The sequence below is a fragment of the Chenopodium album genome, chromosome 19 (genome assembly GCF_948465745.1).
Source record: "Chenopodium album chromosome 19, dcCheAlbu1.1, whole genome shotgun sequence".
Classification (NCBI taxonomy): Eukaryota; Viridiplantae; Streptophyta; class Magnoliopsida; order Caryophyllales; family Amaranthaceae; genus Chenopodium; species Chenopodium album.
In genome coordinates this window covers 12,043,975-12,067,952 of record NC_137852.1, presented here as the reverse complement: position 1 = coordinate 12,067,952, position 23,978 = coordinate 12,043,975, and the positions used below count along the sequence as shown (strand labels likewise).

The following is a 23,978-nucleotide window of genomic DNA, read 5'->3' as shown; positions in this document are numbered from 1 at the left end:
CCCTAACGCTTTCTCTCTCTAAAAAAAAAGAAGGTACAAACAACCATATATAATTGCATGTATATCCATGACTTAGTGTAAAGTTTAGCCAGTTGGAGCAAGCTTCGATTTTCTCAACTTTGTCCAAGGTTCGATGCTCATTACCCCCGTCTTGTGATAATTGCAAGCAAGTCCCAACCTAGAAGCTGTGTTTCACGTGGTAGTAAGGGCTTGTTCTCTTCAGCTTAATTTCAATTCAGTTCAATTTTTAATTTCCTTCTCTCATAAACTGTTCATTTCAGCTCTATTTAGTTTAGTTCAGTTTAGCTCCAATTAGTTCAGTTGAGTTCAGTTCAATTCAGCTCAATTCAGTAAGGAAATTTTGCCAACAACTACCATTTAAATGACCACTTTTGAGAACAACTACCATTTAAAATTTTCTTTTTAAAAAACTACCACAAAGTCACAAAAAGTTTGAGTAGCACTACCACGTTCTATTTTCCGGCAAGAATTTCCGGTTGAGAAAGCCTAGTTTATAAAATTTCAATCAATTGTGTAATAGAAAACAAGAGATTTCGATAGTAAAACACAATTATAGGTCAATTATCTTTAATTTTGCATAATAGTTTATTTAATTTTCCAATTAAATCTTAAAATTAGGGTTTATGGTCAAAAAATTGAATTGAGGGCTTTACGAAATTGGGGGATTTGGGGCAATTGAAGCGTATAATCCAATTAAGGGTTAATCTAATGCAATATTATCATTTAAAATGGATTTTTTGAGGGAAATTTTATAAAATATACCTCAAAAACGAAGATTCTTGTCGGAAACAATAAAGGTGGTAGTGCTACTCAAACTTTTTGTGTTTTTGTGGTTGTTTTTTCAAAAGAAAATTTTAAATGATAGTTGTTCTCAAAAGTGGTCATTTAAATGATAGTTGTTCGCAAAATTTCCATTCAGTAAATCAAAAGAGACCTTTAATTAAGGTGGGCAGCCCTGCTCTAACCCCTAGGAAAAATGTATGTCCAATGTTGTTCATGCCCAAATGTAGTATAAACCCAACTACAAACTACCCAAGTATTTGGTTAGGGTTTATATTAGGACCCACAGAAAAATTGAAACACTAACGCTCCCCTGAATTCGAAAAACTTGTCAAAAAAAAAAAAAAGAATTCGAAAAACACGCACACAAGAGCGCGAAAAAGACAACCCACCACACTCATCACTCATCACTCATCACTCTCTCTCGATTTTCGTCTTCTTCTCGTGTTTCCCCATTTTCCAGCATTTCTCTCAGATTCCCTGTTTATTTAATCATTTTCTGCTCCTCTAACTGCGACTTCTCCACTGTTTTTTTCCATTTCTTTTTTACATTTTCAAAATTATTCACATTCTACCCTTTTCAAATTTCTATTTTCAAATTATTATTAAATTTGAATAAAATACTATTTTTTGAATTGTTCCCAGTTCAAAATTTTTAAACCCCATTTCGAGGTACTTGTTGTAGTTGTACTACGTCTGCTGTGGAATGAGTTGTTTTCTCTCTTCTCTTCCTCTTCTCGAGCTTCTAGCTCGTCAACTATGGAGTTTGTTGAAGGATTGACAAATTGTAAGTTTTTTGTTTTCTGGGTTTTTAAGTTTTTAGCTTTATGGTATTATGTTGGTCTCGAATTAATAGTCGGGTTGATAGTGTAATTTATTTTGAACCCGTGTTGTGACAATTAAATTGGGACGAAGGGAGCACAAATAATTTGGGTCTGTTAATGTGAAATATGCATGTTATTTAAAAATTTGGTTGTGTGTTAATATGTGTTGATTTCATTATATTCTGATTTCTGGTTTATTATTATATTTTTTTGTAAATGGGTAGCCAAAAATAGCTATATTGTTTTTGTTGGTTTAGGGTTGCTAGTAATTTGATTTGGATTGCATTAGTTTTAGTTGAAGTGAAATAACAGGAGGATCACAAAGGGTAATGATGTAGATGGGGTTTAATCTAAGGTCTTGTTTTAGGTTATAGGTACGAGCATTCCCGAGACTTTAACTAACTAATCTAGTTGGCACTAGTTAGTAAAAGAGAAGTAACATTCTTTGTACCATTAAGTTTGTTGCTGTGAGTTGTGATTCATATCTGTTGTTTTATGTCTTGCAGCACAAAGTAGGACTATTGTGGAAGCTCCAATGGTCTATTGACCTATGAATGACTCAGATTTCTAGCACTTAGTTGCTTTTTATACCTCTTGAAATCGGTTTTGATCCTTCTGTCATTGGAAGGAGTTTCGAAAAAGAAACAACTGAAGATGATGAAAAGAAGAACTGAGGTGAAATCAAGGGGTCCTAAAAAGGTGGCTAATCCACAACATGTTGTGTATGAACTCAAGCATCGAGTTGTTCTTGCTATTAATAAGATTGCTGACCGTGATACATACCAAATTGGAGTTCAGGAGTTGGAAAAAACAGCTGAAAGTTTGAACCTAGATGGACTTGTCCCATATTTGTCATGTATATTGGATTCTGATTCGGAACAGAAGAGTGCAGTTCGCAAGGAATGTGTTAGGATGATGGGTGTTTTGGTGAAAATGCATGGGGATGTTCTAGGGCCACACTTGGGGAAGATGGTTGCTTCAATCGTAAAACGACTCAAGGATCAGGATTCTGTTGTTAGGGATACATGTGTGGAGACAATGGGTGTTTTTGCATCAGAATTTGGAAATCGTCAAGTTGAATCTGATGGTGTCTTTGTTTTGCTAGTGAGGCCCTTGTTTGAGGCCTTGGGTGATCAGAATAAGCAGATTCAGGCAGGTGCTGCAATGTGTTTAGCCAGGGTCATTGAAAACATGAATGATCCTCCAGTGTCGATCTTGCAAAAGATGTTGGCTCGCACCATGAAATTGCTCAAGAATCCACACTTTAAAGCTAAACCAGCAGTGATTGAATTGAACAAAAGTCTTATTCAGGTTAGTTTAGTTACGAGGTATACATAATCTCATTAAACCTGTATGTTTTGTACTATGCTCACCTTGTTATGCATAACTTTGGGGGAGGGGTATGTTTGCAGAAATGTGACAGTCTAGCTTCCAGCATATGTTGTTTATTTAGGCAAAGTTTCTTGTTTCATCAATTTGATAGTTATAGGAGTGCATAATGTAATGCACATGAGCAGAAAAAGATTATTTCATCACATAGATGACTTGCAAATTGTAGAACCTATCTTTAGAATTTTAATGTATTGCTTATTGTCACCCTGATATTATTTGCATATTCTTGATGCTTAGGCGGGAGGTGCTCTGTCACATAGTGCTTTATCAACTGCAATTTGCAGCATACAAGAAGCCCTGAAGGATAGTGATTGGACAACTCGTAAGGCTGCATCATTAGCATTAGGGGAGATAGCTTCAAGTGGAGGACCCTTCTTGGTGCCTTTTAAGGCTTCTTGCATTCAAGCACTTGAATCGTGTCGCTTTGATAAGGTCAACATTGATAATAACTCATCTATATAAAAATATATTAAGCCTACATCTTACAAAAGGTTTAGTTAACATATGCTTCCTCATATTATACAGGTGAAACCAGTGAGAGATACAGTATCACAAGCACTGCATTTCTGGAGAAGCATTGGACAACAGGATGTTCCCGAACCTTCAGGTTAGCTGATGTGGTCCATAGAATGCTTTGGATTTTGATTTAATGATTTAATCCTACCCAACGATGGTCTAATCATAGCTTAGGGTTATTAAGAATCTACATCTAAAGTTGATATCTAGCCTTTTTCTATTTTCTGCATTCATGCTTGCACTTAGATTTCAGTTGCATTCATGCTTGCACTTAGTTTTCAGTTGCATGAATTAACTATATCAAATAATCATAATTCCAGAATTTTTGAAGTTTCTTTTAAAACGCCTTCGTTTTCGAGGAGATTGTTCAAGGGCTCAGGTAAAAATATAAAAATATATATATATAAAAAAAAAAAAGATAGTGAGAGTAAGTACTGGTTTGTTGGGGTATGGATTGATGGCACTTCAAAAGGAGTACATTTTTATCACAACTGTCCTGATATTTATATGAAGGGAAACTTCATTGAGTGTTTATGTTACATAAAAATATGTAGAGGAAAAATTTTAAAATGAAAAGAAGCATGTTATAAAATAAAAAGGTTTCAAATCAGTTTTGTATAGCAAGTAGGTAAATAGGTTAAAGGGGTAAGTTTGTGCATATTTTCTTATGAAAGAGACAGAGCTATCTAATGAATATATTCTGTAATGCATTTTATTGTGCCAATGAACTGGTGAAACAGGCCATGTAGCAAGAACTTTTATTCTTAGAATGCTGATAACTTATACTTTGTACTAAAAAAGCGCACCTGATTAATAAAAGCCAAAGCACCATTTATAGACCTATAAATCAAAGGATGGTATACCATTTTTGCTCCTTTTTAAATAAAGATGTGTCATGTGTGATGTCTTTTAAGCCAAGAATATGGGTCTTCCATGTGTAAAGTTGTATAAACAATTTAAATTCCATCTAGATACAGAAGAGTGATGCCTAGTGCTATGGTTCGACCTTGTTTGGTAGGGCCTTAATGGTCTTGATCATCATGTCTTTATGCCTGACTAATTTTATTTAAGTGCTTTACCTTGACTTCTTTCCCTTTCTCTGGTTTTTCTCTGTGGGTCCTTTTGAATATTTATTTTTCACTACTAGTCCAGATTGGTTTGAGGTAATGATGCCAATCATCCAAATTTCCCTGACTCTGCTAGTTGTAGTGCCTAATGTGATGAATTAAGTTCGGTTACTGAAGAAGTATCATAAAGTGTACCTGTGAAGAAAAATCTGCAAATGTTCGATTCATCTGATTTTTCATTTTCTTTGGTGGTGCACTACTGCTTGAACATATTTCTGCTCCATGAACATGTATATCAACATTACCAGCATGATCTCAATCATTATTTAGCCCTTGTCTGGCATAATCTAATCGATGGTTTGCCATATTGCAGATAGTTTGTGCGGTGATGACAGCAGTGATCTTATTACTGCTGGAAGCTCTATGTGGAAAGGCGTCTCTAATACAGAATCAAAGACCAATGTTGTGAGGAATAGAGCTTCTGAATCAAGAAGAAAAGGAAATCCTAATTTTGTTGAGATTTCTAGCAAATCTAATAACAGTGACTGGCATGTTGATGTTGCTGTTCCAAAGATGCACTCCGATATTCCACAGTATCTTCATAATGATGAATCTGGAAGCAGCTCTGTCTGTAAGACACAAGAAACAGTGACGGCTGATGTCATAAGCATGCAAGAGGTTGGGCATGAGTATGATCTAATTGACGACAAGCAGGAGTATTCATCTGCATCGAACCGTGTTTCAGATAATTTTACTAACAAGTTTATGTCAGATTTCCATTGCAATTCTCGTAGAGGTGATATCACAAAGTCAGCAGGTGGAGATAACAGGTTTGCAGTGGGAAAAAATGATGTTGAGACTGAAAAGCAGTCATACATATCAAAGCTGGAAGATCGTAGAAGTCTTGATTCTACAGTTACAGAAGCTGAAGAGTGTCATTCTGTGCGTGTTTATCGTCCCCAAACAGAAAACGAGATTGTTTCTATCCAGAAACAGCTTATAGAAATAGAAAACAAGCAGTCCAGGTTGATGGATATCTTACAGGTACTTAGATGCTTTAAGCATCCTTTTGTGTGCTGCCAATCTGCCATTGTCCACCAGTAGTATACATGCCATTTTCTTATACACCAGGCTCTTCAAATGGCCTTCAGCAATACCTTATTTTCGTATAAGCTTTCATTACAGGCCATCCTATACTAAAAGCATTATGAATATGAGAAGTAGCTAAGGAAAAACAGAACTGAACTCTGTTGTTTGTTAATCATACAAGCCAATGATTTCTTGTAATTTGATGTATATCTGAAAAGGAGCAAATCACTGTTTCCTTGATCATATGGTGATTTGTGACTCTTGTGTGATAAAACTGTTGGAGTCTGGTCCGACCATGGTAACATGGCCTATTAGTTAGCACATCAATGCATTGTTAAATTTTCTGTCAGATTTTGCAAATTATTTATGTGCTGTTAAATATGCTCTTTGTTTTATGACAGGGATTTACAACGAGCACCATGGAGACCTTATCTATCATACAGTTAAAGGTTTCAAGTCTGGAACATGCTGTTGACAGAATTGTGCATGACCTTGCTCAGGGAGGCAAATATAGTGATCTCGCAAGCAGGGGATCTGTTGAAAAAGGCCGGAGTGTTATTTCTTCTGGAATGTCCAACAATTCCACTCCTAGGCAATCAATCGAAACTCAGGATCGAATTCTTGCTGCACAATGCTCAAGCAACAGAAACAGTTGGGAGGGGAAAGCTGTAGGGATGAAGAATAAAAGCAATCCTATTAGCCCATGTCTGGACTCTCGAAGACAACCATTGTCAATGGTGAATAGAAATCATATTAGAGAAGGGCCTGAGAAAAGTACTGGGCCGAATCTGCAAAACATAACCTACCACCGAAGCAGAAAAATTGACATCATTTCTTCAACTTCTCAGAGTAATACTAGGCAGAATGGAAGAGTGGATAAAAATGGCATTGCTTCTTCAAATTCTCATGGTAATACTAATGACCTCTGGAAGTATGTTAAGAGTCTTCTGTGCAAAGGGGACCTTGACTCTGCCTACAGAGAAGCTCTTTATTCAGGCGACCAACTACTTCTGATTGAGCTCATTGATGGAACTGGTCCCGTGCTGGATAGTTTGTCAGATGAGACCATCAGCAATCTCTTTATTGCTTTAGCATCTTGTGCCTCGGAACACAGAATTGTTGAATCTATAATTCCTTGGTTGCAGCAGGTAACCTTATGTGATTTCCTCACAAATTTTATTAACAATTTTGTTTTATATTAACCTTAGTACTTGCTGTTTCATGACTCTACTCTAAGAGTAACTTAAATGTCAATGGTTCAGTGATCACTTTTTGGTGATGACTTCTTCCCTATAGTGGGAGTTAAATAATATAATAATTGTCTCACGAAATCATGGGTAAATTGCAATCAGGAACCTGAAAATTATTGGGGTCATGCAAAATAAACCTTCATGCTTCTTTTCACATTACAACTGTATTATATGCCTGTATATCATTTGTATCTTGTTAAAAGAAAGCTACATATGGTCACATAAATTGCATCTCACTTATTAGATTATCATATCTATGGAAATATAAATTTCATTTTACTTGTCAGATTCTCATAAATACTTGCTGACCTTTTCTTCATCACAGATCGTAGATCTGAGCACAATTCATGGACCAAACTGTGTTCCTCTTTCTTTGAAAGTGAAGAGAGATATTCTATCAGCAGTGCAGGAAGCATTGGATGTTGAAGTTACTCATCCTACAAAGAGACGATTGGTTGCCCAACTAGCGATGAAATTACAACAAATTTGGGGTTAAGGCTGTTTTCTCTTATGGTATGCTGTCAAGTTACCTTTTTTTTGAAATGAACATGCTGAACTGTAGGTCTTGTAGGATGTCTCAGACTCAATTGACTGTTTGCTCTTTCTCATTCTCGAATCATCTTGTGTCCAAAAATATTTTCCAGAAATCTAATGCTTCAGCCTACATAGCAACTCCAATCTATTAAAAGTCAAAATTTCTCTATTTTCTGAATCAATTCCCAGTTCAATGTTGCAGCCTAATTTGCTGATATCTCACTTATCTGATATGATGGGCTGCAAACATACCACTTATCTTAGACTAGTGGCCCTTGTTTGAATTTATTTGTAATTTAGTACTCCTGCAGTATTGATTCTAGTTATCAAATGGACTTGACAACCATTATCAGAACTTATCTAAAATTAGCTTGGTTCTTTTTTATCTATTTCATTTTATGTAAATAATCTTATCTGATTCAGTTTTTCTCTCTTTAATTTGTTTGCCTTTGTTGTGAATTGGTTGATGGTTATTGTTTATATTTCCCCATTTTTTCTATAGACTTAACACATGTCAGCATATCTTGAATCCCATCCTTATAATCTTGTGTCTGCTGCTTTCAATTTCAGTCAGTGAGTTGTCAATTTACTGATTTTTTATTGCTGTCTTTTGTAGGATACGTGTCCTTCAACATTGACTAAGGTGATGCTCCGGCTACTCTGAGTTAGTATGTATCTTGTAGGTGTCAATCTTTATCACAAGCTTAGATTAAGATTCTACCAGTAGAACAGTTTGTACATCTTGCATAATGTTATCAGAAAGTTTTCTATTAGTCATGTATGTTGCATGGATGATCGATTCTAATTTAGTGTGTTATCTTTCACAAGTAATGGTAAGCAGTGACTTATAATGATCGTATGATGACATTGAGTCGTACTAGCTTGATTACACGTATGTAAAAATTTTGTCGATCTTGTGGAAGCTGATTTGCTGTTAATGAACTTATGTACATGATTGCAGCTGGAATTTGTAATTGTACTCTTCCAATGGTTGTACCTTGGTATAACAAATTTATTAACAGTCTTTAAATCTCTAAAAAGTAGCACATGACATGAAAGATCTGTTTTATCACGGTCAGCTGCCTCTGGTAAGGATTGTAATCCCATTGTTGGACACCGGCAGAGTCGCCCAACTCCTCCACCATTGGCAACATCTAGCAGTTTAGCACAATAAGTCTGTTGTCAAGTAATCTGCATTATCTGCAGAGTACTTATGGTATTTCCAGTTCAATTTCATTGCATTTGTTACGTAGTTTGCCTGATTATTTTCATTGACAAAAGATGTTACCAAATGAACATTATAGCAGCAAACTTAATCCACAGATTGTATCAACCTGTCAAATGTATGCAGGTTGTAACCTGCTTCAACTTGACACGAATTAAAATGACTTGAACTTGACCTGTATTGATCCATCCGTTTATCCTATCTTTGTAAAAATTGTAAATACGAATTTAATCAGAACCCTGCATATATTTTTGAACAGCATATATGTTAGACAATAATTTAGGAGGAGAGTATGGTATATACAAAAGAAAACACAACTCATACAGAAGCTTTGAATTATTTCACAAAATAATCTTTCTAGTTTTCCCTTTTGCTTTTCTTCCATTTGAAAACAAACACTCAACCTGGTGATGAGAGTGTTCTCCCAAATTTATATTTGCTCAATTAGTATTTATGGTGAACTTATCTTTTTGTCAAACATTGGTTTTGTTGTACAGAAAATATACGTTAACTATAATAGTATAATTGTTGTCTTGTTGAAACTCATTTTCAAGAATTGAGAATTATAAAGTATTAATACTCGCTCTGTCCACAAATAATCTTCTTATTAGGTTTGAACAATGACTTATGAACACATATAATAAGATATTTAGTTGGGTGGGGTAAGAGTGTGAGAGAAAGAAAGTTAGTGGAAGGGTCTACATCACATGGGTTGAGTGTAATATTTATCCATTTTATATATCAAAAAGAGATTTTTTGTAAAATCCTAAAAAGAATTCTCCCTCAATTTTCAAATAATTTTCTTAAGGCTTGGACATGTATACTAAGGTGAAGGGAGAATGTGAAAGAAAGAAAGTTAATAGAGGGGTTCAGATCATATGGGGTTGAGTGTAAAATCTATCCATTCCATCAAACTAAGAGTTTTTTTTTTTTTTTTTTTGAAAATTCTTAAAACGAATACAAGAAGATTATTTGTGGACAGATAGAGTTTTTCTAATAGATTAAAAAATAAGTGCTAATCGATAACATTTATCGTGTGACAACTAGAAAAAAATGAGGGGGTTAATGTCATAAACTTATAATTGATTCGAGTATGAGTGACCATTATACTTCTCATATATCATTCATTCATTTAGAATTCTCCAAATGACCAAAAAAAAGTGTTGGATGTACTAGAAAATGACATATACAACTATAATAAAAATGAATTAATAAAATGTTAGAATTTGTCATTATCAATCTCTATTTACATCCAAATTGGTTACTACTCCCTGTTAATACCGAAGGCTTGACAAAATAGCTACTACTCAGAGAATCAATGCCTCAATTCTCTCTTATACAAGACTTGCTTTGGAGATCGGAAAGCTAGACGAATACACCACTTTGTAGTGCTTGAACATTCATTTAGAAATCTGATCTCTGAAAGATCTATTGTGAGTCATTAATTCAGGGGAATGACTGCGGCGGGAAAGACTGCGGCCAAAAAAATCATTTTGAGGCTCACTCATGGCTCTTCCCTCTCTCCTCCTTCGACGTTCATGCTGTACACCAACTCTTTCTTCTTCATTCTTAGCAAGGATTTTCTTCTCCACGTTAAGATTTTCTTTAGGAGCTTCATAGAGGGTGACTCCACCATTTTGAGATGACAATGCTGTTTCCCGGGTTCGCTCCTCCTCATAAACAGCTTCAAGAATTTCAACTGCTTGACTCATCGGAGGTCTTCCTTTCGGGTTTTGGCTAAGGCATTGGTACCCAAGGCTTGCCACTTTCATCATAGCCTTGACTGAATATTGCCCATCAATTCTTGCATCTAAAATTCGAAGAAGTTTCTTGTTATTGTTCAAGAGAGGTCGACACCATTCTACCAGATTATGCTCTCGGCTGGGTCTACTCTTGTCTAATGCTCTCCTTCCAATGAGCATCTCAAGCAGCACCACTCCAAAACCATAGACATCACTTCGTGCCGTTAGATGCCCTGACAAAAATAGGCGACTTCACATTGATGGCCTTACTAAAAGAATGTATAAATATCAATAAAATTTAACTCAATCCATCCATAATAAAACAAAGTCACATAATATAACATTAGTAACGGTTTGTGATTGTATGTCCTAATATGCCATCACTTTAATTAAGTGTTGGTTGGAAGAGGTTAAAATTCAAACATAGTATTGTGACGGTTCTTTAAGTAAAATTGTTGCATCAATTAAGAAGAGTTGTGATATCAGCAGATGTCAATAGGGAAAGGTTAGATGTTACTGTATGTGTCACTGGCACACACCAAAGCAAAGCACATAATGGGACTCATGGTAATCATAAGCTTTTGTACATCAAAAGCATAGACAACACAATATTTATACAACAGCTTGGAAGCCAAATATGCAAGGTTAAAATCTAATGGGATGGAAACGATTAAAAACAGCCTAATTGGTTTCTCATCAAAAGCATATTAGCATAGACAACACAATATTTATACAAAAGCTTGGAAGCCAAATATTCAAGGTTACCTATTGGGGTAGAAACTATAAAAACAGCCTAATCGGGTTTTTAGAGTTTCTAACTCACTGCATTCTCTCTCGATTCATAGAGAAGTCATGGACCAAATCTAAACCTGTGTTTTAAGGAAAGGCACCCAGTTGGTTGAAATTAATAATCCCGTCCCACCAAATCAGATCGAGCCTCACAGCTGGTATGCTGTGTAACGAATACATATCATCTACTCTCTTTGCAATAGTCACGTATATTATTAAGATGTCTAGAAAGAGACCACCTTTCCTACTACAATAGTATTCCTCTGTCCCTTTTTATTCTTCCACCTTCCCTATTGAGGTGCCAGTAGTTATTTCTTCCTACTTTCATTTTTCCTTTTTATGTCAGCATTGTCCAATAATATCCCCCTTTTCCTCACAATTTTTGAGTCCTACTTACTATCTATCACCCAACAGCAACTCACAATTCTCTCTCCTTCCAGTTAAAAGTGGAGACATCATCCCACTTTCTCCAACATTTATTAAACTATGTGGCCCAAAAGGGCAGATGAATAATTAGGGATAGAGGGAGTATAGTCTATGATTAAATGTCCTAATATGCCACTACTTAAATAAAATAATAAAGGGAATATAGGGAAAACACTTCTATTATTAAGTGTCATTTTATTGAAATCAAGTTATATCCTTAATTATAAGTAGTTAGTACAATATGACAATTAATTTCAGACAAATGTGATCCAGATTTTCCCCCCGAAAATGCCCTTAATTAAAATGCATGTAAACTATTTAGAAGCTGGACGGCAAAGCAGTGCCTAAGAGCTAGTACAGTGTAAGATGCAACTCAAATTGAAGCAAATCATTAGTCAAAATCTCGAAGAGAAAAAGATACCCTCCGCAAGAGCAAGATGAACTTATCGATCTAACAGTACATTAGAAGCCTTACCAGTCATAACATATTCTGGAGCTGCATAGCCATAAGTACCCATAACACGTGTTGATACATGTGTTTGGTCACCCATTGGCCCTTCCTTAGCAAGCCCAAAGTCAGAAAGTTTTGCGTTAAAATTCTGCACATTGCAAAAGGAAATATCAATCAGAAAAGTCACAGCTTTATAGCAAAGGCAAATCAGGATGAGACAACTTCTAAATATTTCACCGTAAAATTAAATTTTTTAAAAGTATAAAACAAAAAATGCAATAACGAAGAAGAAAGAATAAAGTTATTGAAGCAAAATGTGCACATTGTAAGCATTTCAAAGGGTACTAAAATAGGGAAAAAAAAAAAATCAAGAAAAAAAGGTCAGAGCATCCTACCCTTACGACCCTACCCACTTTTCCCAACACAAAAAGAACCCCAAAGCATATATGTTCTGCAATTGTACTTCATAAATACAAATTGCTAATTGAAAAAGAAAATCTCATGTTTCAGCAATTATCGGTAAAAAAATTACTTCTAAAAAATAAACATGGAGTTAGTTAGAAAAAGGCAAGGGACAACAGCTAACCGCATCAAGCAAGATATTTGATGTCTTAAAATCACGGTAGATGATTTGCCGCTCCAAACCATGAAGGAAAGCAAGCCCTTTTGCAGCATCAAGAGCAATTTTTATTCGCCTCAACCACGTGAGGGTAGAAGACATTCCTTGCAAAAGCAGAGATATTAAGTGAGTACACTATATACGGAAAATTTTAGAAGGTTTTATTTAATAACACTAGTTCTTATACATAGTAATGCATGGTATGTCCTGTTTTTTAAACGATAGTTGGCATATTTTGGAAGGTTGTTTGTCATCTATATTGCATCTTTTTTATATTTATCATATGAAATAGATGCAATAAATTCTTAAATTATTAGCTAGACATGTTTTCATAAATTGATTGAAGATATGATGGGATTTTGCTAATTAGAAGCTTTTAATACGGTCATAATATGTGCCAGTCAAACCTGCAAGATGGAGGACTTGGTGAGGTCATGGGATTACCAATGCCTTTCAATAGTACAATACTTATAGACAATAAATGTATGGAATTTTGATTGTCTTCCTTTTTTGCAATTCAGGAAAATACAAAATGTGTTGAAGAATACAAATGTACATATTAACTATTAACATGTCTTTCTCATTCACCTATTACATCTACCTGATAGCTATATAATTCAATGAAGGGGTCCATTCTCATGTCAAATCCCTTCTGGAGTGCTACCAAATCAGTGGCAATAAACTCACCCAAATACACCTAATAAAATATTCTAATTTTTGGGAAAATATATCACCATATTTATTGCCTATTGTTTGCATAAGTTGACAAAACATAACTAGCGAGATGACTAGTAGACATACAAAAATAGACGCTTAGCTTTAAAGGCTTGGAAAAGCGAAAATGAGTTACTTCTATTTACTCCTTTATACATATGAATTTTGAATGAGCATATCTACCCAGATGTTTCAGCCAAGAGATGAATTCTAATATGTAGAGGATAGAATAAGCACATTGAACACATGTATGTAAAATAAATTGTCACATCACATATAATTAGTTTTGTGTTTTGCATGTAATCTACTTACAAAAATAATCATCATCATATTCAATTCAACTGGATTAAAAAAAATGGCTTTGCAGCTATTAATGGCAACTTACTGCGGAAGAGATGCTTCTCCAGGCATGCAGATGCCATATATTCATAAACCAACAACCTGTGCTCATCTTCACAGCAATACCCAATCAGCTTTACAAGGTTGGGATGGCTAAGCTGTCCTAAGTAGCTAACTTCTGTCTGCATCATAAAAGATCTATATTCATTACAACCATTTCAATGCAACAAGCACATATCATGTTCCACGACAGACAAAATAAGGATCCTGACATCAACTTGGGTCTTCAACAACATAACACATTAAGTTGAAGAGCAGGTAATATTAATTACATAATCGTGTCTTGCTACAACTACAGGAATAAAAAATATAATTTGAGCATTACGATTTTAAGAAGAGAATCTTAAGTCATCAGTTGCATGTTGTCATTTTTGTAAAAAATTCTAAACATTTAGCTGTTAAGTGTTAATTGCACCCTTATTTTCATTCTCCATTGCTATCAACAGGTCCCAAACTCCCAATCATGGTAGAGTAGAAATCTTGTCAAACTAAAATAGAGACTAGGCTTCTATTAAAACATCTTTTGACAAATCCAAATCAACTTGGTTGTGCTTGAGGCCTTAAGAGAGATCTTAGCAACAGTGTACAAGACAGAGCTCTAGCAATATAATGGGCATGGTAATGAATACAAAGGATCAAAAAAGCAAGAGATGTATGAAGAAGTACCAGCCATTCTTTGTCTCCTTGAAAACCATTTGGGTTCAGCTGCTTAATGGCTACCTCTGTGGTCTTGTAGCCTGGCCTCACGGTCTCATCTATAACTCCTCTATAAACTACTCCAAAGCCACCCTCCCCAAGAATTAGATCTGGTCGAAAGTGTTTTGTAGCCAGTTTCATCTCCTCAAATGAAAAGATGTCAACTTTACTATATTCAGGATGCTGGCGGAGTTCTTTCACATCTTTTGGGGTAAACAGGAAGTTCGGGCTCTTGCTACCCTGCCGCTCCCCTTTACATCCATCTTTACTCGTCGAAGTAGTTGTAGTTTGATTTAGTACAGGGGACATTCGACCGACTCGTTGACCACCACCTGAATAACAACCAACCATACAAATGAAGATAATTTGCACAAAAAGTCAAGTATACTGAACATTCAATGCTCCTAAAATGGACTAATTTGAAATTTTTCCAAGGATTCCAACATTTCCCACTTCTTCAATGCATGTCAATATTGCAGCTTACAATAACCCTTTTTTGAGTAGAGTGTAATGCTACAAAACACAAGCCAAAAACTAGACCAAATTCTCTAACACTGTATTGCATAAGATATTTGCATTCACATAGTTTGATAATCATACTAACAACCACTCACTCCATCAATGAGCCAGGTCCAAATACAACCTTATCCCTAAACATCAATGAGGTTCAAGTAACAAATCAATATAAACCACCAACAAAGTATAATCTAGCAAATTCTCATAGCTGAAAAGCATATATAACCGAAAACCATCCCGAAAGACTAAAACTAAAAAAAACCTCATACATTCAATCAATTTTACAATGCCAAGGCAAAGAGAAGTTTGAATAACATAAAAATACAACCAACAAAGGTAAAATCTCCCAAATTCTAATAAATACACCCCTACCAACAATATAAACCACATTAACTATTATATTATTCAACATTAATTTCTTGGCTTTGGCATTGTAATTGTTCTACATTTGTAACCCCCATTCAATTATATTATCAAAACAAACCACATTCACATAATCTCAATTACTATTAATACAAAATCAAACACATATCATCAAAACAAACTACATTCACATAATCTCAATTACTGTTAATACAAAATCAAATACCCAACAAATTCAAAGCATAAACAAAGATGAGTTCGAGGCGATACCTCTCTGATTATTCCGAGGAGCTTGTTGATGTGGACGATGTAAATTATAATGTTGGTGTTGTAATTGTTGTTGATATTGCTGATATTGTTGTTGTTTATGCAAATGTTGTTCCTCTTGCAAAGATTGTTGTTCAGATTCACTAGAACTAAAACACATTCCCATGAATTTCAACCCACCACTCTTTTTCTTTTGCTGTTTCATTTTTCCATCAAAATTTGACATCTACCCAAATTTTTATTTTTATAATTTTCAAAAACTAACCCAGAAAAAATAAATATACCCAATGTGCTAAATTACAAAAATTAAATTAAAAAAAACCCCAGAAAAATTCCTAAATGTCAGAAAAAAAATTCCTGAAAAACCTCTAAAAAACGATGATAATGTAGATAGAGGACAGATCTGATCTGGGTATTCACGGAATTTTAAAGGGTCGCCGGAAAAAGTTGGCCGGAGCTCCGGTAAAAGTTCGTCGGAGATAAAAATTACAGCTTTATTCAATGAAATTTACAACAAAAAATTCCAAAAAAGCTAGATTGTTGAATTAAAAGGAGAGAAAATAGGGGAGAGAAATGATTCAATGAAGAAAAGAGGGAGTAATTTGGAAGAAGAGCCGCCTAAAACGGTAAACCATGAGAGGAGGAAAGGAAGAAGCTTGTTAATTGAGGGACCCACAGTGTTGTTGGTGTTTATTCTCTCTCCTTTGATGTAACTGAGTGCATGCCAAAACAGGCAGATACACCAGCAAAACATTCACCATATACAACGGGTATTATTTTATCTCAAACCGACATAAATGTGATGTGGATATATAAATAGGTAAGGATGGATATGAAGAATATGCTAAGATGTCATTGTCTAGAGGATTTACTTGCAATTTAGGAGGCATGATGTAAATCACCATGGGATTGGATGCATGGATTGTTTATCTTTGTTTACGTATGTGTGTCAAATCCATCAATGCGTAGATGTGTCAATTTGGGTGTTTGGGATAAGTTCGGTGAGATTGGTTGGATCTATTTAACGCTTGAATCAAGTTGATTTATTGTGTCCATGCAAGTCGAAATTTGAAATGAGTTTTGTTTGAGTCGGTCGAGTCATTTTTGAGTCTTCTATGCATGGGGACATCACTATTCACTACGCTTTACGATTGTTACAAGCAAATTAGAGATTCATTGTTATAATTCTTGTATTTAATATTACATCAGGCCCTCGAATCAATTAACTTATACTAAAAGCAAACCTAAAGTGACACTTGTCACGATGTCATTACAAAATTTCCCGCCTTTTTTACTTTTTTTTTTTTTTTTTTTGTGTGTTTGTTGTTGAAATTTAATGACTTCCATTTTATAACATACAAATAATTCTTATTTCTATTTTGATAGCACATTTAATCCAATCATACTCAATTAATTTTTTTAACATATATTCTTTCTATATACTATATACGAGATATCTATTAATTACAAATATTGAAATATACTATAGATTAAAAATAAGGTATTGAAATACATCATTATCTAAGATTATTATAATATTATCAATTTTTTTTTCCAACTTTATCATTTGACAGTCTAATTTATTTAAATTAAAAATAGAAAAATAATTTTGGTAGCATACTTTGAATAAATCTTAAAATTATATCTAATGTTTACAAGAACAACTGAACAAAATCATAAAATCATTCTATTATATTATACTCCCTCCATTTTTTATAAGCTAGAATTATCAAGACACAACTTTGACCATCTATATTTTTAATTAGATATTATTAAAATTATGGAAATAAAAAATTATAAAAGCAAACATTATGACAATAATCCAACAACATAGGATGTGTTTGGTAACTAGCTTATTTGACCTACATTAGCTTATTGACTATTAAATAGGTCAATTCAAGGTGTTTGGTAAGTAGCTTATTTAAAAAGCTTATTCCACTAAATAAGCTCTTTTTCAAAAAGCTCATTTTGGGAGCTTTTTCAATTAGCCTATTCAATTCTTATATTGAAATGACACTTATACCCCCATTTAATTAAAATTTCTAATATGAACTACCTACCCTACAATTAGTTTAATGGTCATTTCACATAATCAATTAGCTTTAAATAATAAGCTATTTACCAAACACTTTTCTACAATCTAATTACTCTAATCTATGCATTTATGCAATGTAAAACCCCTACTACTCACTAAAAATATATATTTTAAAAAAGTTAATTACATAATACTAATTATCATAAAGTAATATAAAATCAACTAAATTTTTATATTATGCCGGTCAAAGTGTGTCAACAAATTATAAGGACAAATGTACATGAGTTCATATATGGGTCAAAGTGTGTGAACAAATATAAGCTAATATTTTCATTTTCTTATGTAAAACCTTATAGCTTCTAAATTTCTATTACTATATTATTTATTTTTTTAATAAAATTCAATTCAATAACCTTTATGAATTTGGTATTAATTGGTATAAATTAAAATTCAAGTTACTTTGTTTCAATTTTTTTTTTTTGGATAAATTATTGTTGAATAATTAACACCATCATTTATAATTTTTGTTGTAAAGTTTAATTATGACCGTGCATGGCACGGGACTTAACCTAGTTATAAATATGCACAAATTTAATAAAATTCTTGTATTTGCTTAAAATGTTGGTTAATTGTTAGGATCAATATATTCAAACATAAAGTTAATTTTGCGTGAATAATCTTTCGATTCATGTTGATTCAATTAGTACTCCCTCCATATTTAGTTTGATAACAACCAATTTCGATTACCCAACTTGAAGTAATCCTATTTGATCCAAATGTGCATTTGATTTTCATATAGTAACCTATCATGACCCTAATAATTTAATATGACCCAATTCAACCCAACAAATCCCAACATGAATCCGTTAGACATATCTAATATGACAACCCAATTAACCTCCATCTTAGAATTATTTGAATGCTAATTAGTGCATGACGTTTTTGATAAAACACATTCGTACGTATTATCTCTTGTTATATTATTAAAAAAATTAGGGTTATTCTCTTTAGTAGATAGCAATTTACTTTGCATATCCTCATTGGTATTAATTATTTTCTATTTCCCTAAAAATAATATTTTCTAGCATGCTCCTAAATAGCATGCATTAGTTTTGTGACTGTTCTCTAATCTAGCTTTATTGGACTAATAATTTTTGACTTAACTATTATAGTAGCCCATAGTCAACCCACGATACGCAAATCGATATGTTTTTGGCATACAAATTGAGGCATTAGTTTTTGTTGTTTTATTTTTTTTGCCAATTTTAACCCCAAAATACATGTAATCGTTTTGTGTTGATTGAAATTAAATGAGCTGGGGAATCTCAACAATAACCCTTTGATGAACGTCGTATGGTGTTGACTCGTTTATTAAAACTGATCAAAAACCCTTGACACTAACCTGCTTTTCCATATCCGGCTCATGTTGTGTTGTCGTATTATGTGAAAATATCAATCTTGTTCAATATTTTCATCAATAATACCATAAACTATTGGATTTTTTTTTTACTTAAGTGAGTTGATTCGTATTAATATTGTGCTAGGAATCTCAATACTAATCTCTTCTTTTTTTTTTTTTTTTTTTTTTTTGTCAATACTAATCTTAATATTACTAGGAATGTACCGTCTTTAAAAAAAACATTAAGAATAAAGCTTAAAATAAAAAAATAAAAATTAAAAAAAAATTTAAAAAAAAAGAGAGAAAACTAGAAAGAAAATGTAAAATTCATGAGTAAGGCCAACTAACCCAGTACTCGAGCCTCGTCACTATTCTCACTCACACAAGACATTACGCCTTTACCTACTACGATTACTCGCTACAACACCAGCAGCTCATCTTCAAACTTCATATCATAATCTTCAACAATTAATGATGCTGAATTTTCTATACCCTCGTTTCTCCACTCTTCGACCATTCTGTTGGGCCCGGGTCACCCACCTTAACGGACCTTAACGAGTCGCATGCACACTCCACTCCACGTTAGTATAATATTGTCCGCTTTGGGTTAGCCTAGCCCGCACGGATTTGTTTTTGGGCACCTTTCCAAAAAGCCTCATATTTTTAAGAGTGTGCACTCACTTATAAGGAAGTCTTTTCTTCCTTATTTCTTCCATGTGGGACTTGGGATGAACTACCCCAACACATTCATGGCGTCCACTCAAATCACTAGCGACACTGCCATTACTTTATGCCTTAATCCTTCATCATCAAAATATATAGTGTCAATAATTCCAACACTATTTTATCACACTATCACAACCTTAATCCTCCTACAAAACTACCCCATTATTACTTCCGCCCGAGGTTTGACGTTGGTGTTGGTTTATCTTCTTCTTCAATGCGCTCTAACAGCTTCTGCACCGCCTCCGAAAACAAAGACGATACTAGTACTAAAACAGACCAAGAAATTGTACATCTTTATATGCTTAGCCCTTTCATTATTGTTGTAATATTCTGCATGTGTTTATGAACGTGATTTCAGTTTTACAATTTTACTTGCCCCATATCACTGTTTTTGTTATAAGTTAAACTAACGTGAAACGGAGAGATTTTTTTATCTTAGAGATGATCTTGATTTTGGGTCCAACATGAATGGGTATAAATTGTAAGGCTAAAATGAATTTTTGGGCTAATTAAGGCTAAGCCTCAAAAGGCATACCTAATCTAACCTGCTCCATTTTTTTAAGAAAGGCCCTGAATTTATTTCCCAACTTGAACCCGAATCTGATTTGGCAGGCCGATTTCGGCCATTCTGGCCGGAATCGTGACCGTATTAGGGAAGGAGGGTTTTGGGTTAGGTGGTTTGGGGGAGAAGCGGTTGCGGGAAAGGGAGGGAGAGGGTTCAGCTAGGTTGGTGGTGCACTGGCGTCGCCGGTGGTGGTTTCGCGGAGGGCCGGGGTAGGTCGGTGGTTGGGCGGTGGTGGCGGGGCTTTTTTAAAATTTTTTTGGCCAATAAGAAAGCAACACGTGGCACTTAATTGATTTCGTTTAGGAATCTGTTAAGTGGTGGTAATACCATTTTTGTTAGTTTGTGTGGTGTTAAAATAAATTTTTTTTTATGGAGGTGTTAAAAACCATTTTTCGGGTTTTTGTGAGGTGTTAAAATCTAAAAAATCCTAAAAATTATAATAATGTTGCTGCCAAACGTGGTTTAATATTGAAATCTGTCATATTATTTGAGAATAAAATTATATGCATAGCTTATATAATAAAAATTTAGGAAAATTTAGAAATAATAATCCCAACTTTGTCTAATTTAAGTAGAATAATCACAACATTCGTTAATACTAGAATAATCCGAACTTTGGGGGGTCTTCTTTTTCTTCAATCTCAAACCGGTCAACAAAAGTCAATGACCTGTTGTAATAGGTTATGTGCCACGTGTCAAGCGCTACAATTGGTCAAAAAAAAAATTAAATTTTAAAAAAAAATAACAAAAAACCCTCAATTCCCTACCTGACAACTGTAAACCCCACCACCACCACAACTTGCCACTGCCGGCCGCGCCAACTCCTCCCTTCCCCTGCCCCAACTGTTTTCCCCCCTAACGCCCTGTGCCGGAGTTGCGACCCACATCCACCCACAATTCCCTCATTTTCTGGTCGAAACTCCCTTTGAAACCCTCCCCCACCGTCGAAAACCCCCAACAACCTATTTCTCACCGTCGAAAACCCTAGCAGCTTGGGTTTTCAATGCTGGGGGAAAGATATTTGGGGGTTTTCGGGTGGGGCTGGAGGTTTAGAGGGGTTTTCGAGTGGGGCCGGTTGTTTTGAGGGATTTTTCGAGGATGGGTTGCTGGTTTTTGGGGTTTTCGGGAGTGGGGATAGTGGTGGCAAGGGAGTTTCGGGGAGGGGATAAGGGTTTGGTCGGAGCGGCGACCCTAGTGGCTGGGCTGGTGGTGGGGGAGAGACTACCGGCGACGAGGGAGGTGGATAGGCTGGCAGTTTGCCGGATTTTTAGGGTGGTTGGGGTTTGGCTGGGTGGTTTTTTCTTTTTTAATTTTGGTTTTTTATTTTATATATTTTTTAACCAATTAATTTTTAACACGTGTCATTTTAACAAAAAAAAAAGAAAAAAAAACCCATCCAACCGATAACCGGTATTTGGGATTGAAGAAAAAGAAGACCCCCCAAAGTTCGGATTATTCCGGAATAATCTAAAGTTGGGATTATTCTACATATGCCATACAAAGTTGGGATTATTATTTCTAATTTTTTCAAAAATATATGCATCTTTTATAAGATAATACTATATGCATCTTATATATTCTGGAATCAAATATTATATTTGCTAATAATTGATATTGCTATCATAATGATTACACTATGATAAAGCCATTCAATAAGTTAACTAAATAAGAATGCTATACTTGTAAAAAAAATTTAAAAAAAAAAAAAGAAAAAAAAGAATGATATAAATTGTTTCACGGCAAGAATATCCCAAAAGATCAATTCGTAATATTATAATTTCTATAAATCAAGTTCAACAATAAAAAAAAAATTATGTATAATTATGTCTAGAAAATTAATATTGATCTCGTTAGACTTATAGATGGAATCTTAATATCACAATAAGATTTAATTGATTTGATGATATATATAGGGTTGGAAAAATGAGCGGGAAAAATTTTAACTATACAGCGACACGTGTCAAGTTACAGTTTTAGTGCCCTCTGTTTTAGTATAATTATAGATAGATAGATTTGTCTATAGGCCTTATTAAAAACCGTGTATAAATCACTCCAAAATAAGTATATTTGTCAATTACTCTTTTTTTTTATATATAAAATTGTGATAAAACCAACTTGGTTTGATTCAAATATAATTTAATCAGTGCGTTTCTGGTGCGGCTGGCCGCACGGTATGGCAAGGTGCCCTAAAGTAACCCACTTAAGTAACCCCCATAGTAACCCCCAAAGTAACCCCTTAAGTAACCCTTGACCGTACCAAGTAACCCCTGATCGGACTTAGTAACCCCCCTAGTAACCCCTAAATGGACTTAGTAACCCCGAACCGGATTAAGTAACCCCTCCGACTTAGTATCCCCTGACCGAACTAAGTAACCCCTCCGACTTAGTATCCCCTGACCAAGTATTCCCTCTAAAAACCCCTCCGACTTAGTAATCCCTACCACACCTAATAACCCTGACCAACTAATAACCCAAGTTGTAGCAGCCACCACCTCTTAATTTTCAATAACAAAAGTCAGATGAAAGAAGCTCATCATCTGTAAATGTTGAAAAGTTAGGTAGCTCGATCATACTATTATATCAATTAGTTAAAATTTAAACTTAATACTATTTCTATATAATTGATATTCTTTAAATAATAGTTAAATCATGTTCAAATATGATCTCCCGCATATAAGCACTAATAATTTATTTCACTTTTTTAGGCCTCTAAAATTTCATAAACTACCCTGCATATACATAAACAAAGTCGCAAAAACATAAGAAGACAAACGAAGACGACGACGACGATGGAGTCCAGTTCTTCAGCCGCGAAAACTTGTTTGGTTGGAATGAATTGATAAATTTGTACCTGAATCTCTTGAAATTTGGGGAAAATGTTAGGTTTTGAGCTTCGAAATTCAGCGCGTTTCTAGTTGCAATTCCTAAAGTAGATGAAGACAACAAATGAGGTGGAGGTTGATTTGACTGATTTCGCCGGCAAGGATGAAGACAAAGATCAAAGGAAGACGACGGAGGTATGGGTTGGTTTGGAGCTTCGAGGAGCTTTGACAACGACGAATCGAAGACGGCGACGGCGACGGCGATCTAGGTTGGAGCTTTGAGGAGATCGGGACGAAGATGATGAAAACGACGATGGCGGAAGACCTAGCTCGCCATTAATGGTTAGAGAGAGAAAGTTAGAAAGAGAAAATGGAAAAGAGGAAAGAGAAAAGAAAATTTTTTAAAAAAACGTATGGGCTGGCTGCACGGTACGGAGAGCCGTATACGAAACTTTGTGAAATTTAATTACCCAATAAAAAGATCTAAGGGTCTGTTCACATTTACTGATTGGAGCTGAACTGAACTGAACTGAACTAATTGGAGCTGAACTGAACTGAATATTTTATAAGAGGGAGAAATTAGGAGTTGAATTGAACTGAAGTGAAATTAAGTACGTAAATACGAACATGCGCTAAGATAACTACAAAAAAATTATCTACATAATCAACCTAAAAAGTGAACTATGGAAAGATATACACTAAATATATATATTAAGATAATTATAAAAGATTATTTACATAATCTATGAGT

The 23,978-nt window shown here is 34.6% G+C and overlaps 2 protein-coding genes across 2 annotated transcripts; one reads left to right on the top strand and one right to left on the bottom strand.

Moving 5' to 3' along the window:
• The first annotated feature begins 1,217 nt into the window (after positions 1–1,217).
• On the top strand, positions 1,218–8,352 carry LOC145595178 (TORTIFOLIA1-like protein 2). Its single transcript, XM_081651558.1, has 8 exons — positions 1,218–1,588; positions 2,132–2,936; positions 3,255–3,449; positions 3,543–3,624; positions 4,974–5,644; positions 6,091–6,837; positions 7,265–7,452; positions 8,090–8,352. Exons 2-7 carry the CDS (start codon positions 2,280–2,282, stop codon positions 7,433–7,435), a joined length of 2,523 nt encoding a protein of 840 aa, XP_081507684.1. The 5' UTR covers positions 1,218–1,588; positions 2,132–2,279; the 3' UTR covers positions 7,436–7,452; positions 8,090–8,352.
• Positions 8,353–9,889: 1,537 nt separating this feature from the next.
• LOC145594673 (putative serine/threonine-protein kinase PBL17) lies at positions 9,890–16,431 on the bottom strand. The gene is made up of 6 exons (XM_081651008.1): positions 15,684–16,431; positions 14,505–14,866; positions 13,825–13,960; positions 12,693–12,829; positions 12,131–12,254; positions 9,890–10,673 (listed from the first exon to the last, which is right to left on the bottom strand). Exons 1-6 carry the CDS (start codon positions 15,904–15,906, stop codon positions 10,099–10,101), a joined length of 1,557 nt encoding a protein of 518 aa, XP_081507134.1. The 5' UTR covers positions 15,907–16,431; the 3' UTR covers positions 9,890–10,098.
• Between the last annotated feature and the right edge of the window lie 7,547 nt (positions 16,432–23,978).